Raw genomic sequence first — 13,297 nt, forward strand, 5'->3', positions numbered from 1 at the left:
AGTCAGAGTTGTAATTCTATAGACATGCCTTGGACCCGCATATGTTTCTGTTGTACCACTCTGAGCGATATAATACTAGTGGAACGGTGTTTCATTGGTGTTGTATCAGACTTGCATACTACACCATGCAGTGGTATGCTGGGTCACCACAACGCTGTTCTCCTTAGCCAGAACCCATCACTCGTCGTTGTCGGCGTAGAGCACGCGTCCGATGGCGATGGTGTAGCCGAAGCCTGTGAAGGCGGGTCCCGTCCGGATTCACCCTCCCGACGCCGCTGGCCCCACAGTGGGCACCAACTGTCGTTGCGTATTTGATGATATTCATGTGATGGGTGCCTCACGGAGGGGAGAGAGAGCGGAGGCCATGGGGCGAAGAGTTACCGAGAAGGGGACAAACGCGTTACCCAATTTTGGAAACCTCATGATGGTGGCAAGGCCCTACTACTGCTTGTCTGAAATTATTAGGCAACTAGTGCGAGGTTACAATGAGTTATGTTATGCCCCAAGGACTACGAGGATCCAGCTTATAAATGCGCACAAATCTAGGGTTACATGGCAGAGATCCACCCGGATATGACTAAGTGTTTAAACTATGTTACATTATATTGCCTTGAGCGTCAAGGATCCGACCTACTATTACCATCTATGTCGGCACAGATTCAACCAACTGGTTCCCAAACTCCTCCATCTTGATTCTCCAGCAACTAAGCCGTCTGGTTAGGCCATAGGCTCTACCATCATCTGTGATACCCGGGCTTACCGAAGTTGAGACACGACTGTGAGTTAGCATATCCACAACATTCCTATATATACACACACTTACACTTAGTCAGCTAATCTAATTGCCTAGCACATGGTTATTCTCTATCCTACTAGGTCACATACAAAATGGCAGTTTATTTTCTAGATCTAGTCAACGAATTTATTTATATTAGATGTAAGCAGGAAGTATTTTTTAAGGTCATGCGCATGAGTGCTTACCCAAGTGGGCATACATTCTTTCATTTTATATTACAATTAAAAATGGTGGAATCATCTACTCCGTACATTAAAATTCTCATTTTCTAAGGAAGAAGCAACCTCAGCCGCCGGTGGTGTGAGACGACCATATAAACCAATGTGAACGCGCGCTCGCGGTTCGTGACATCTTCTACCGGTCGATCTACGCGCACATACACATACACCCGTGTGGGAACGTGAAGTCAATTGTCCAAACCCACAAATCCGTGTGAGAACTGCCGCATGTGGCTGTGGGGAACGTCTCTGTCCCCTGCACTCACTCCGGCAACTACCACCCCGCCGCTATACTAGTAGAGAAGAGAAGGCCGGCACCCCACTCGCACTTGGCCGCCCCTCCTCCCTCTCCAGCGCCACCGCCTCCCTCGCCATGGGTGCTCCAGCCCATTAGCACGCTGCTCGTCTCCATTCCCCAGGACAGGAGCCTCCTCCGCGGGACGCCGGCCGCTGCAGGTAAGCACTTCCAACCCTCGCTCCCCCGTGCTTGCTGTTAGGAACCGCCGCGTCTTTTGGCTGGCTGTTCGCGGAGCCCTCAAATCTTTGCAGGGTCCTTTTCTTTCACATCGTTTGCTTGCATTTTATTCATAATCTGCTGCCAGATTGCACGGCAATGTCCATGGGGAGTCTGGGGGAGAGCAAGCCCGATGCTTGTTTTCTTTCTTTGCCTACTGAAATAAGCTTTCTTTCTCGGGGATATACTTCCGATCCACTTATTCGGGCAGAAATTAGTGAAACAAGGGCTGCAGACGAGATCTACTTCTCGTCATTTGGCGGAAATGCCATGAGGGATGTCGAATTAGAGCGTCCGTGCTCTCTCTCTCTCTCTCTCTCTCTCTCTCTCTCTCTAGTTGCACTAGTTAGTTACTCGGTGCTCAATGACTCAATGCTGATTTTGTTTACCTGCGAAAAGCTGCCCCTTTTTGCCCGCAAAAAAAAAACACTAAATATCTATTCCCTCTTTGGCTCTTCGCCACGGTTTTTCTTCTTTTGGGACGAGCCATGGGCGATTTCGCTGGAATAAATGCGCTGTGGATGAGCACTAGACCTATGGGCGCTTTCTGAAATGGGCCCTGCACCTGGTTTTGGCGTCCTGAGTTTTGCTTCTCGATCTGGCGTGCCTAAACTAATGAATTAGTTTTCTAACTGGTGGTGTATAGTCCTCTGACTTTACATGTTCTCTCAATTTATCGTTGAAGTTTTGCCGAATGTTCCGCGCATGTGCTGCCTATACTACAAATACCATGTTTGTTGAAGTAGTCATGTCTGTTATCCAATTCTAGTGCTTACCATTCAGAATATACTACACAGCTATCATAGGGCTGATTAATTTGTGTCGTTATAACCGGGACCACCAAAATGAGAGTTGTACATTTTCCCTTTTGCCTCTGCCACTTAGAGTTAGATCAAGTACGACCTTTTTACTTTAAAAAATTAATTACAGTCAAAGAAAAGGACCTTTCAGTTTTCACACCCTTCTCTAGTCTTATTTCTACAGTAAAAAATTACCATATTTTTTATTGCAGTATCCATCAGCATCTCGTGGGATTATACTTTTGCACAACCACTAAAACATGCTTAGACTCAAAAGACAAGAAAGAGTCAGAAACCGTTAAAAACAGCTCTGACTAGGATTTTTTTAATGAAGAAAATAACCCTCATTAGAATGGACTCCATCATGTATTTGCGATATTATATGATATACTCTTGACCACTGCTCTTGACTAGGGATTGTGTGATGCCCATGGCGTGATGCGTATTTGTGAGACAATTCTTGGTATCACTTCTGCTAACCACCGTACAAACTTTTTGCAGGAACCAAATGGGTCTGGTTCTGTGGCATTGGTTTTTGCTCTTGTTCACTTTGGTTTCATCATCGTGGAGTTTAAATTCAGACGGTCTAGCTCTTCTTGCTCTGTCCAAAAATCTCATATTGCCGAGTTCCGTAAGCTCCAGCTGGAATGCTTCCGATATAACTCCATGTGAATGGCATGGAGTTCTATGCGATAGAAATACTAATGTGTTTTCTCTTGACCTATCATCTTCTGGAGTTTCTGGTTCACTGGGACCTCAAGTAGGACTATTAAAGTACCTAGTAGTCCTCACTTTGCTAAATAACAGCATATCAGGTGCAATCCCTCCAGAATTGGGCAATTGTAGCATGCTTGATAAATTGGATCTTTCCGAGAACTCCCTTTCTGGTGAAATACCAGAATCCCTTGGCAACCTAAAGAAACTCTCATTGCTCGCCTTGTACACTAACTCCCTCCATGGGGAAATCCCTCCTGAATTGGGCAATTGTACCATGCTTGATCGATTGGATCTTTCCGAGAACTCTCTTTCTGGCGAAATACCAGAATCCCTTGGCAACCTAAAGAAACTCTCATCGCTCGCCTTGTACACTAACTCCCTCCATGGGGAAATACCTGAAGGGTTGTTCAAGAACCAGTTTCTGCAGTACGTGTACCTCCATCAGAATAATCTCAGTGGTCACATCCCTTCGTCAGTTGGTGAAATGGCAAGTCTTAGAAGCTTATGGTTGCATGGAAATGGATTATCTGGAGTTCTGCCAGATTCAATTGGAAACTGTACCAAGTTGGAGGAGCTTTATCTACTATATAATCAGTTGAGCGGGAGTCTTCCAAAAACCTTGAGCCTTATCAGTGGCCTGAAGGTTCTAGATGTCACTGGAAATGGCTTAACTGGAGAGATTGATTTTCATTTTGAGAACTGTAAGTTGGATAAATTCATATTGTCGTTTAATAATCAGCTAAGGGGCGAAATTCCAGCATGGCTAGGGAATTGTAGTAGCATGACTGAACTTGCAGTTGTCAACAATAGTTTCTCCGGCCACATTCCAGCTTCTCTCGGCTTACTGAGCAACCTCACCTATCTTTTGCTTTCTCAAAACTCCTTGTCTGGCCCGATTCCTCCTGAGATTGGTAACTGTCGGTTGCTGCTGTGGCTAGAGTTAGATGCAAACATGCTGGAGGGTAGTGTTCCTAAAGAGCTGGCTAATCTGAGAAAATTGCAGAAGCTCTTTCTGTTTGACAATCGCCTCACTGGGGAGTTTCCTGAGGATATTTGGAGCATCCGGTGGCTTCAAAGTGTCCTTATTTACAGAAATGGATTTACTGGGATGCTACCTCCAGTGTTAGCCGAGCTAAAGCTCCTGCAGAACATTACACTGTTCGGTAATTTCTTCTCCGGAGTCATACCAGCGGGTTTGGGTGTGAATAGCCGTTTACGCCAAATTGATTTCACCAATAACAGTTTCACCGGTGGAATACCACCATACATTTGTTCAGGTAAAAGACTGAGAGTGTTGGACTTGGGGTTTAATCTTCTCAATGGTAGCATCCCATCTGGCGTTACAGACTGCCCAGGTTTGGAACGAGTTATTCTCGAAAACAATCATCTTACTGGGGCCATTCCAACTTTTAAAAACTGCATGAGCCTGGACTATATGGATCTGAGTCGTAATTCCTTAAGTGGAGGCATTCCAGAAACCTTGAACAAATGCAGAAATATTACAATGATAAACTGGTCAGAAAACAAGCTTGTTGGTCCAATACCACCTGAAATTGGAAACTTGGTGAATTTGGGAGTACTTGATCTCTCACAAAACAGTCTACAGGGTACACTTCCAATGCAGATTTCTGGTTGCTCCAAGCTGTATCGTCTGGATTTGAGTTTCAACTCTCTGAATGGTCCGGCACTCACAACAGTAAGCAACCTGAAGTTACTATCACAACTACGGTTGCAGGAGAATAAATTCAGTGGAGGCTTACCTGATTCTCTTTCGGATTTGGGTATGCTTATTGAACTGCAACTTGGTGGTAACTCACTTGGAGGTAGTATACCATCATCGTTAGGAAAGTTGATCAAATTGAGCATTGCGTTGAATCTCAGTGGGAATGGACTGGTGGGTGATATTCCAACTCTATTGGGAAATTTAGTGGATCTGCAAAGTTTGGATTTGTCAGCTAATAACCTCACTGGAGGTCTAGCCTCGTTAGAAAGCCTTAAGTTATTGCAGGCCTTGAACGTTTCCTATAATAGATTCAGTGGACCAGTGCCAGAATATCTTCTTAAGTTTCTGGATTCCGCAGGAAGTTCCTTCAATGGAAATTCTGGTCTATGTATCTCTTGCAATGGCAGTGATTTTTCTTGCAAGAGATCTAATGTTTTGAAATCTTGTGGGGGATCAAAGAAAAGCAGAGTACACGGCCGATTCAAGGTTGCTCTTATTGTTCTTGGTTCATTGTTCATTGGAGCAGTAGTGGTACTTATAATCTGTTGTATCCTTCTTAAGACTCGAGATTCAAAGACAAAAGATGGTGGGGAAGCAATCAGTAATTTACTTGAAGGCTCTTCTTCTAAGTTCCGTGAGGTCATAAGAGTGACAGAAAACTTTGATGACAAGTACATCGTAGGTGCAGGTGCCCATGGAACTGTGTACAAGGCAACAATGGATGCAGGGGAAGTATATGCTATAAAGAAGCTTGTAGTTTCTGCACGCAGCAGTTCTTACAAAAGCATGATCAGAGAACTGAAGACACTGGGTAAAATTCGGCATAGGAACTTGATAAAGCTGAAGGAATTTTGGCTGAGAGGAGAGTGTGGTTTCATACTCTATGATTTTATGGAACATGGTAGCCTTTATGATGTTCTGCATCGGACTCGTACGCCGAGTTTGGACTGGAGTACGCGCTATAACATAGCTCTTGGAACTGCCCATGGTCTAGCATATCTTCACCATGACTCTGTCCCCGTAATCATTCATCGAGATATTAAGCCGAGCAATATATTGCTGAACAAGGATATGGTGCCACGCATCTCAGATTTTGGCATTTCAAAGATCATGGATCAGTCCTCTGCTGCTTCACAGACCACTGGGATCGTCGGCACCACTGGATATATGGCACCAGGTATGCATGATACGAACAAGTTCCATTTTCATGTATTAGCTTTGTCGAAAAAAATCCATGTATTAGCATGCGCAGCCTGATGCATGCTATTGTTTTACATGAAAGCAGCCACATATCATTGTTTTGATCAGATACCTGCATCTTCCTGTTTATATTACTGATACTTGCTGCTGTGTATACCTTCTTGAAACTATGTGTGGATTTGATATTCAGACGACGAATTGATATCTGATGGGGCTGTGTGGTTTGCTTGCAGAGCTGGCATTTTCCACCAGAAACAGTACCCAGACCGACGTGTACAGCTACGGCGTTGTGGTACTGGAGCTGATAACAAGAAAGATGGCGGTGGATAGCTCGTTCCCTGACAACATGGACATTGTGAGCTGGGTACCCCACGCCCTGAATGGCACCAACCAAATCGGGGTCGTCTGCGACCCAGCCCTCATGGACGAAGTCTTCAGCACAGTCGAATTGGAGGAAGTGCAGAAGGTCCTGTCGTTGGCTCTCAGATGCACGGCGAAGGAGGCAAGCCGACGGCCGACCATGGTCGATGTAGTGAAGGAGCTGACTGACGTGAGGTCTGCCAGTGTCCCTTCGTCGAAGCAGGTGAAACCAGGCCCCAGCGGCTCGTCCGGACTGTCCAGCAGCGTTAGCGAAAGTGCGTAATAGTGTGTGATATGTAGAATGTACAGTCGATTGGATTAGTGTAGTTAGCAGTAGGCCAGTAGTTGTTGATTGCGAGGCGGATCAGTCTGTAGTGGTAACTTCTAACTAGTAAATGATTTGTGTGTAGCTGCGCATGCCTGGGAATCATTTAGCTGCTGTATGGAGCAAGCTGATTTGTTTGTCTACTTTACATCTCTATCTCTAAAGCTGAAACTGACAGATGACGGGTGAATCTCATGTATGCTGCCTGACAATCAGGTGTTTTTGGCCACAGAGCGATCTGAAAATGAAGGGCATAATATTCATGAGAGGTGCTTTCACAAAGTTTCCGGAGCTAGAGGGCCGCGTACCGGCGATGGGCTCGCGGAGTATAGCAGCCGGCTAAACGAGGAAGACATCTGAATATCTGATGATCTGTGCCCTTAATTACCTGTAATCGGTGCCCGGGATCAGTGCGGCGGTGGTACATACTCAGGGTGGAATGGAACACGGCGCGGCGAACCAGGCATGAGGCACCGAGCGATCTGCGGCCGCGCGTCCCACGTTGGCCTGGCGCCGCCGCCGACTCACCGGAATGCCGCGACACGCCGGCGATATGGGTTGCCTGACACGCCGGGGCTTCACCTCGGCACGCGCGCTCAGCCTCGGCAGGTGAAAATCCTTCGTCACGGGCCGCCGTGGAGTATTCCTGATGGGCTTTTGCGGTAGCATAATGTTTGGGCTGAAATTTACCTTCGTTAAATTCGACAACACTTCTTCTGAGGTACTGGCACTGACGAGGAGCTGTGGCGTGTGCCCAGTGATGTCATGTGGGCGACGCGCCGTCCTTCCGTTGGAGGATTAGTGGAAGCTTGGCGATGTGGGATAGGGAAGTGTTGGGGGAGCTCAAACATAGAATTAAAAGAGCAAAGAAGGAGCTGGAGGCCTACAGAAGGAAGGCGATCAGATTGTAATGGCAGTAGCCCCGGTTTCACGGGTTTCGATACCCCAGCAATGTGCAAGAACATCCTCGAAAACGTCTGATGTGACTTCACCTGAAAGTGCATCTGGAACCGCTACCAGTGCTGATTTAGATGCTGTAGGAACGAACAAAGATTGTGGTGCTGAAACAAACGGACAACTGGATCTGTCCTCCATTGGCGTTTGATAGCTCATTGCTACCTCGCCGGAGGGATGGGGAGATAGACTCTGACCCAGATCTCGCTATAGCCGCCAACGGATCAATTCATTAAGGGCAGGGAAGAATTCGAAATTAGTTCATTGAGTTTAGGAAAGGATGCCAGTTTGGAACAGTTGGTGGAGCATGGTGAAACGCGCTCATTTGGAGTGGCTGAAACAGAAACGTACTTGAGAGCTACTCGTCTTCCTAAAAGCTCTCGCAATGCAAGACCAGTCCTAATGCAATAAATACCGGTGCTCTCGAACTCAATCAGCACAGGTACAGGGCCAGGTGCTTCTCCAGCTCTTGGTACCGTCTCTTGTGCCCCACCTGTATAGCTAGGGTTAAGTAACCCATTCAAGAGAAGATAAGAGAAACACCATACCATCTGGTAAGGTTGGATCTATAAAACAACGTTGGTTGACAGAGCTATCTTGACATTATAGGTGGGGTCTTTGGATAGCAGGTATGATGTGTCAGAGAGCATTGGTGAGATTATCCATCTTATAACCCCCATTAGACCGACAGATGATAGATTCCCTTCCAAGCCATTAAAACCTCGCTTTTCTTATCTAAATACAGGCGTTGGAATACATTTTTTTTATATAAGTTGGGACATCAGTAGGCTTCTCAAAAGCGGGCCAGCCCAGTACGTCACCCTTTATTGAATCGAACATGGGGTTGCCCTCTAGGGCATTTACACCGATCAGATCAGAAGAAGAAAAGCATGAGTTGAATCATGGCAGCAGAAAGCCTAGCTCGGTTTCCAGGGAGGTAATGTGCTCGCCAAAGTACTCCGGTGGTCTCGGGTTTCGCGACATCGAGCTGTTCAACTTATCTCTGCTTGCGAGGCAAGCATGGCGGATCCTACAGAACCCGGAGGCGCTTAGTGCAATAATCCTTAAATGTACTTCCTTGCTGCGGATTTCCTTGATGCACAGCTCGGTACAAGCCCCTCGCAAGTGTGGAGGACGCTGGTTGAGGGCCGAGATGTCAGACACCGCAGACGGATGGCGGCAACATATGCTATCCATTGGTCTACCCGCCCGGTGCAACAAAACAAAACCACTTCTTATTTTATTTATGTCGCACAGATTTCAATTCAAGTTGAGCACCCATGAGTGCAAGTAGAAGGCGCTTTTTATAACTAAATGGAGGCTTAAGAGCGATGGCTGGGAGAGAAGCCCCAGTAGAGCCATCGGATGAAGCTAACGGAGAGACCGGTCTATGGTCAGAGCTGCCAGATCCGACATCGGCACTAGGTAACGGATCACCTGGTGGTAGCCAAACTTCGTCCACCAGGAAAGCCACTTTTTCATTGGATTGGGAACACGGGTAGCGAGAATTCTTACTATTTACATATTTAGAACTAATAGCAATGATATTTAGAACTAATAGCAATGGGGCCCTCTGTCGAGGCCTACCCTATGCTTTTTAAAACACTGACTCGAACGGCTCTGAAGAGAAATCGAATACCCAATTCTCTCGAGAAAAGAGAAGAACAGGGACCCGGCTTTTATCTTTAGATTGTTTCATTTGCTTAAAGTGCAGACTGGTGTTCAAGACTTGGGTCATATCAACTGCTTCAGCTGATTCCATCGGTTTTGTACATAGGGCGAAGACCGGGCAATTTCTTTTGCTTGGGGCGAAGCAGGATTTGACTAACAGAAAAATAGGGTTTGGTATTTCTCGAGCCTGGTTTGCTGCTTGATTGGAAGGCAGGCCCAGAAGGGAGGACCAATAGCCCATCCCAGCATTGTGACATTTGAGTGAGGTACTTCCAAAGAAGTAAATTTCACACTCAAAGTGGAGGTGCCTAAAGCAAGATTCTAAGTTCCACGACCCCGATGTTGTTATCTCATTCTCCGCTACCTCCTTCGGTGGGTCATCCGGCATGTGTAGCTATTTTTATTGATCTCATGTATTATTTATTTTGCTTGCTTCTTCAACTACCGAGCTTTCTCCCTCCCTTGGAGGAAATATGTCCATTCGAGGTTGTTTTTTGATCTTAGAAAGTCTGGGTTGGTAGGCCGTCAAGTGGATTATAAGCAGATTCATGGTACTTTGATCGTAGATCGTACCTCAGTGGGTTCAAAACCAGCTCTTACAAGTGGCTACTGTAGGTCCAAATCCAAAGAAAAATCTTTTTCATGTCCTTAACGTGTATCTATCTGGAAAGTATACCGTGTACTATCAAAGCAAGCAAAAGCTCCTTCGGTAGCAGGTACGAATCGATAGCCTCGGAAAACTGCGTTTTGAACGAACCCGTACTTGAAAGTAGTAGACCTAAGGATGGTACGTACACCGGACGGACAGGCCCTATAACCTTTATTGAACGACTAAACCCAGCAGTAGATAATAGATGGGATCTTCACTCGCTTAGCGACATACGCTCAAAAGAATATTGTCGTGTCACTTCGTTCCACCTTTTAGAATTCAATGGCAGATTAATGTTTTAATAAGCAATTTCTTATTTTAAATATAGCTGATCTTATGTATGTTTTTGTTATCTTTTCAATCGTTTTTCAAAAGTTTTGAGTCCTATGCGATTTCTTACCAACTGAGCTATCTCACCCATTTTCTAACTGACTCCGTTTTGAAGTGTAGTTCTGTTAGCTTCGTTTTAGGGCGGTCACGGTTACCGGATTTTCTACTTTGACCAATAAGGAGCACCTCCTGAAATATAAACTGAGCCGGTTGGAGGATCAATACAATATTTTTTGGCAGCAGAGAGCACGAGCAAACTGGCTCAAGAATGGGAACCGGAACACGCGCTTCTTTCACGCTCATGCTTCGGAGAGGAGGAAGGTGAACAGAATTAAGAAGCTGAGAAGGGAGGGAGGGGGAGTAATGGAGAGGGAGGAAGAGCTAGGACCTTTTATCACTAATTTCTACAAAAGTTTGTTCTTGTCTTCTGCAGGGCAAGTAAATGAGGACCTCCTCCAGTACGTTCCCCAGTCGGTAACATCAGCAATGAATGATCATTTGAACTCGCCGTATACAGTGGAGGAGGTCAGAAAGGCTCTGGATTCAATCGGTGACCTCAAAGCGCCAGGACCAGATGGAATGCCGGCCCTTTTCTACAAAAAATTCTGGCACATCTTGGGTGATAGAGTCCAGGCCGAGGTCCTGGCGGTCCTGAATGGAGGGGAGATGCCGCAAGGCTGGAATGAGACGACCATCGTGTTGATACCAAAAGTAAAGAATCCAGAGAGAATTACTGAGTACAGGCCAATCAGCCTATGCAATGTCATATACAAGCTTATCTCAAAGGTCTTGTCCAATCGCCTAAAGGTACTCCTACCAGATATTATCTCACCAACACAGTCGGCCTTTGTGCCTGGGCGCATGATTACTGATAATGTGCTCTTGGCTTATGAGATAACCCATCATATGCATAGAAGGAAAGGCGGAAAGGACGGGCTGGTAGCTGTCAAGCTCGACATGAGCAAGGCCTACGACAGGGTTGAGTGGCTGTTTTTGGAAAAAATGATGCAGAAGATGGGATTTACCTCACAGTGGGTAAAACTGATTATGAATTGTGTGCAATCGGTCTCCTACCGTGTGAAGGTCAATGGGAGTTTGTCTGATGCTTTCAAACCTGAGAGAGGTCTTCGCCAAGGAGACCCTCTGTCGCCGTACCTCTTTATCGTTTGTGTCGAGGCTTTCTCCGCCATGCTCCAACATGCGGAGGTGAATGGTACACTGGAAGGAATTCAACTCTGCCGCACGGCGCTGAGGGTCAACCATATCTTCTTCGCGGACGACTCTCTCATTGTCATGAAAACTACGGTTCAAAGTGCCCAGAAGCTGCAAGAGATCCTGGCATTGTATGAAGCACAATCGGGTCAGATGATAAATAAGGAGAAGAGCTCGGCATTTTTCAGTAAAGGGACTAGACATAGAACCAAGAGGGCAGTCTTGGGTGCCTTGGGGATACCAAGAGAGTCAATGAACCAACGATACCTCGGTCTACCTGTACACCTGGGGGCATCAAAGAAGAAGGAGTTCGAATATATTAAGGAGAAGATCTGGAGACGGATACAAGGATGGAAGGAGAAGCTCCTCTCAAAAGCGGGAAAAGAAATCTTAATAAAGGCGATTGCACAGGCCATCCCAACTTATGCAATGTCATGCTTTGATTTGACGAAAGCTCTATGTGAGGAGATCGTGCTATGATTTGTCGCTATTGGTGGGATCAGCAAGAGGGGAAGAACAAGTGCCATTGGCTGAGCTGGGAAAAATTGTCTCGCAACAAGAGGGCCTGGGCTTTAGAGACCTGCATATTTTCAACCTCGTCATGCTGGCACGGCAGAGTTGGCGGCTACTGAAATTCCCGGAGTCATTGTGTGCAACCATCCTAAAAGCGAAATATTTTCCTCAATGCTCCATCCTGTAGGCTAGGCCAAAGCAAGTCATGTCATACACCTGGAGGAGTATCCTTAGAGGATGTGAGCTGATGAAGGAGGGCATCATCTGGCGTGTGGGGAATGGAGAATCGATTGCAACATGGGAAGATCCCTGGCTGCCGAGAGGAACAACTAGACGTCCTAGCTCCCACCGCGGTCAGTCCATAATTACGCGGGTTAGTGATCTCATAAACCCCCGTTACAGACCAATGGGATGAGGAACTGCTCATGGACCTTTTCAATCTGGACGATGTGAAAGAGATATTGCTGATCCCGATTCGCCCAGGTATGGAAGACACGATTGCGTGGCACTATGACGCTAAGGGTATCTTTACAGTGAAATCCGCATATCAGCTAGGGGTGAAGTTGCGTGATGAAGCTCTCAGCCGTGATGCTAGCTCTTCGGCGGGCCCTCTTGTGCAGCACCAAACGTGGAGGAGTATTTGGAATCAGGAACTACCAGGAAGGGTCCTCATCTTTTTCTGGAGGTTTACACATAACAGTCTGCCCACCAAGCTTAACATCAAGCGCAAAAAGGTTGATCTTGATACTAGGTGCCCTGTATGCTGGCGGCTTGATGAAGACGGAGGGCATATCTTTTTGCGATGCAAAGCGGTCAAGCAGGTCTGGCGGGCTCTGGACTGCGAGGACCTCCGGCTATCGTTGTGTGAATGCACCAACGCGAAACAGGTAGCTGACAAGATACTCTCGCTGCCGAAGGAGAAGAGGTTACTTGCTATCATCCTACTCTGGGATTGGTGGACAGCGAGGAATAAGGCAAATGCGGGAGAAAGGATGGCCTCGACTGATGATGTCTGCTTCAGAATACGCAAGCATCACACGGAGTTCTGCCCACAGGAAGCGCCGGTGTAAGCCAAGCGAGTTGTGCAGGATAGATGGGAACCACCAGACACAGGGTTCATCAAGGTGAATGTTCATGCTGCTTTCTGCAAGGAGACGCACATGGGCGCGTGGGGCTTCATTGCTCGGGCGGGCGATGGCAGCTTCCTAGCTGCTGGAACGGGTGTCATGGACCACCTGGCCAATGCTCTCCATGCGGAGGCCTCGACCTTTGTGGCAGCAATCGAGCGAATGAGCAACATTGGCTTCTACCGGGT

The 13,297-nt window shown here is 46.7% G+C and overlaps 2 protein-coding genes across 2 annotated transcripts; both read left to right on the plus strand.

Annotated features, from left to right (window-relative positions):
- Nucleotides 1-1,208: 1,208 nt before the first annotated feature.
- On the plus strand, nt 1,209-6,796 carry LOC127318515 (uncharacterized). Its single transcript, XM_051348995.2, has 3 exons — nt 1,209-1,470; nt 2,830-5,945; nt 6,202-6,796. Exons 2-3 carry the CDS (start codon nt 2,837-2,839, stop codon nt 6,609-6,611), a joined length of 3,519 nt encoding a protein of 1,172 aa, XP_051204955.1. The 5' UTR covers nt 1,209-1,470; nt 2,830-2,836; the 3' UTR covers nt 6,612-6,796.
- Nucleotides 6,797-12,407: 5,611 nt separating this feature from the next.
- Nucleotides 12,408-13,052, plus strand: LOC139833702 (uncharacterized). Its single transcript, XM_071824044.1, has one exon. It carries the CDS (start codon nt 12,408-12,410, stop codon nt 13,050-13,052), a length of 645 nt encoding a protein of 214 aa, XP_071680145.1.
- The last annotated feature ends 245 nt before the right edge of the window (nt 13,053-13,297 follow it).

Source organism: Lolium perenne, chromosome 7 (assembly GCF_019359855.2).
Source record: "Lolium perenne isolate Kyuss_39 chromosome 7, Kyuss_2.0, whole genome shotgun sequence".
Taxonomy (NCBI): domain Eukaryota; kingdom Viridiplantae; phylum Streptophyta; class Magnoliopsida; order Poales; family Poaceae; genus Lolium; species Lolium perenne.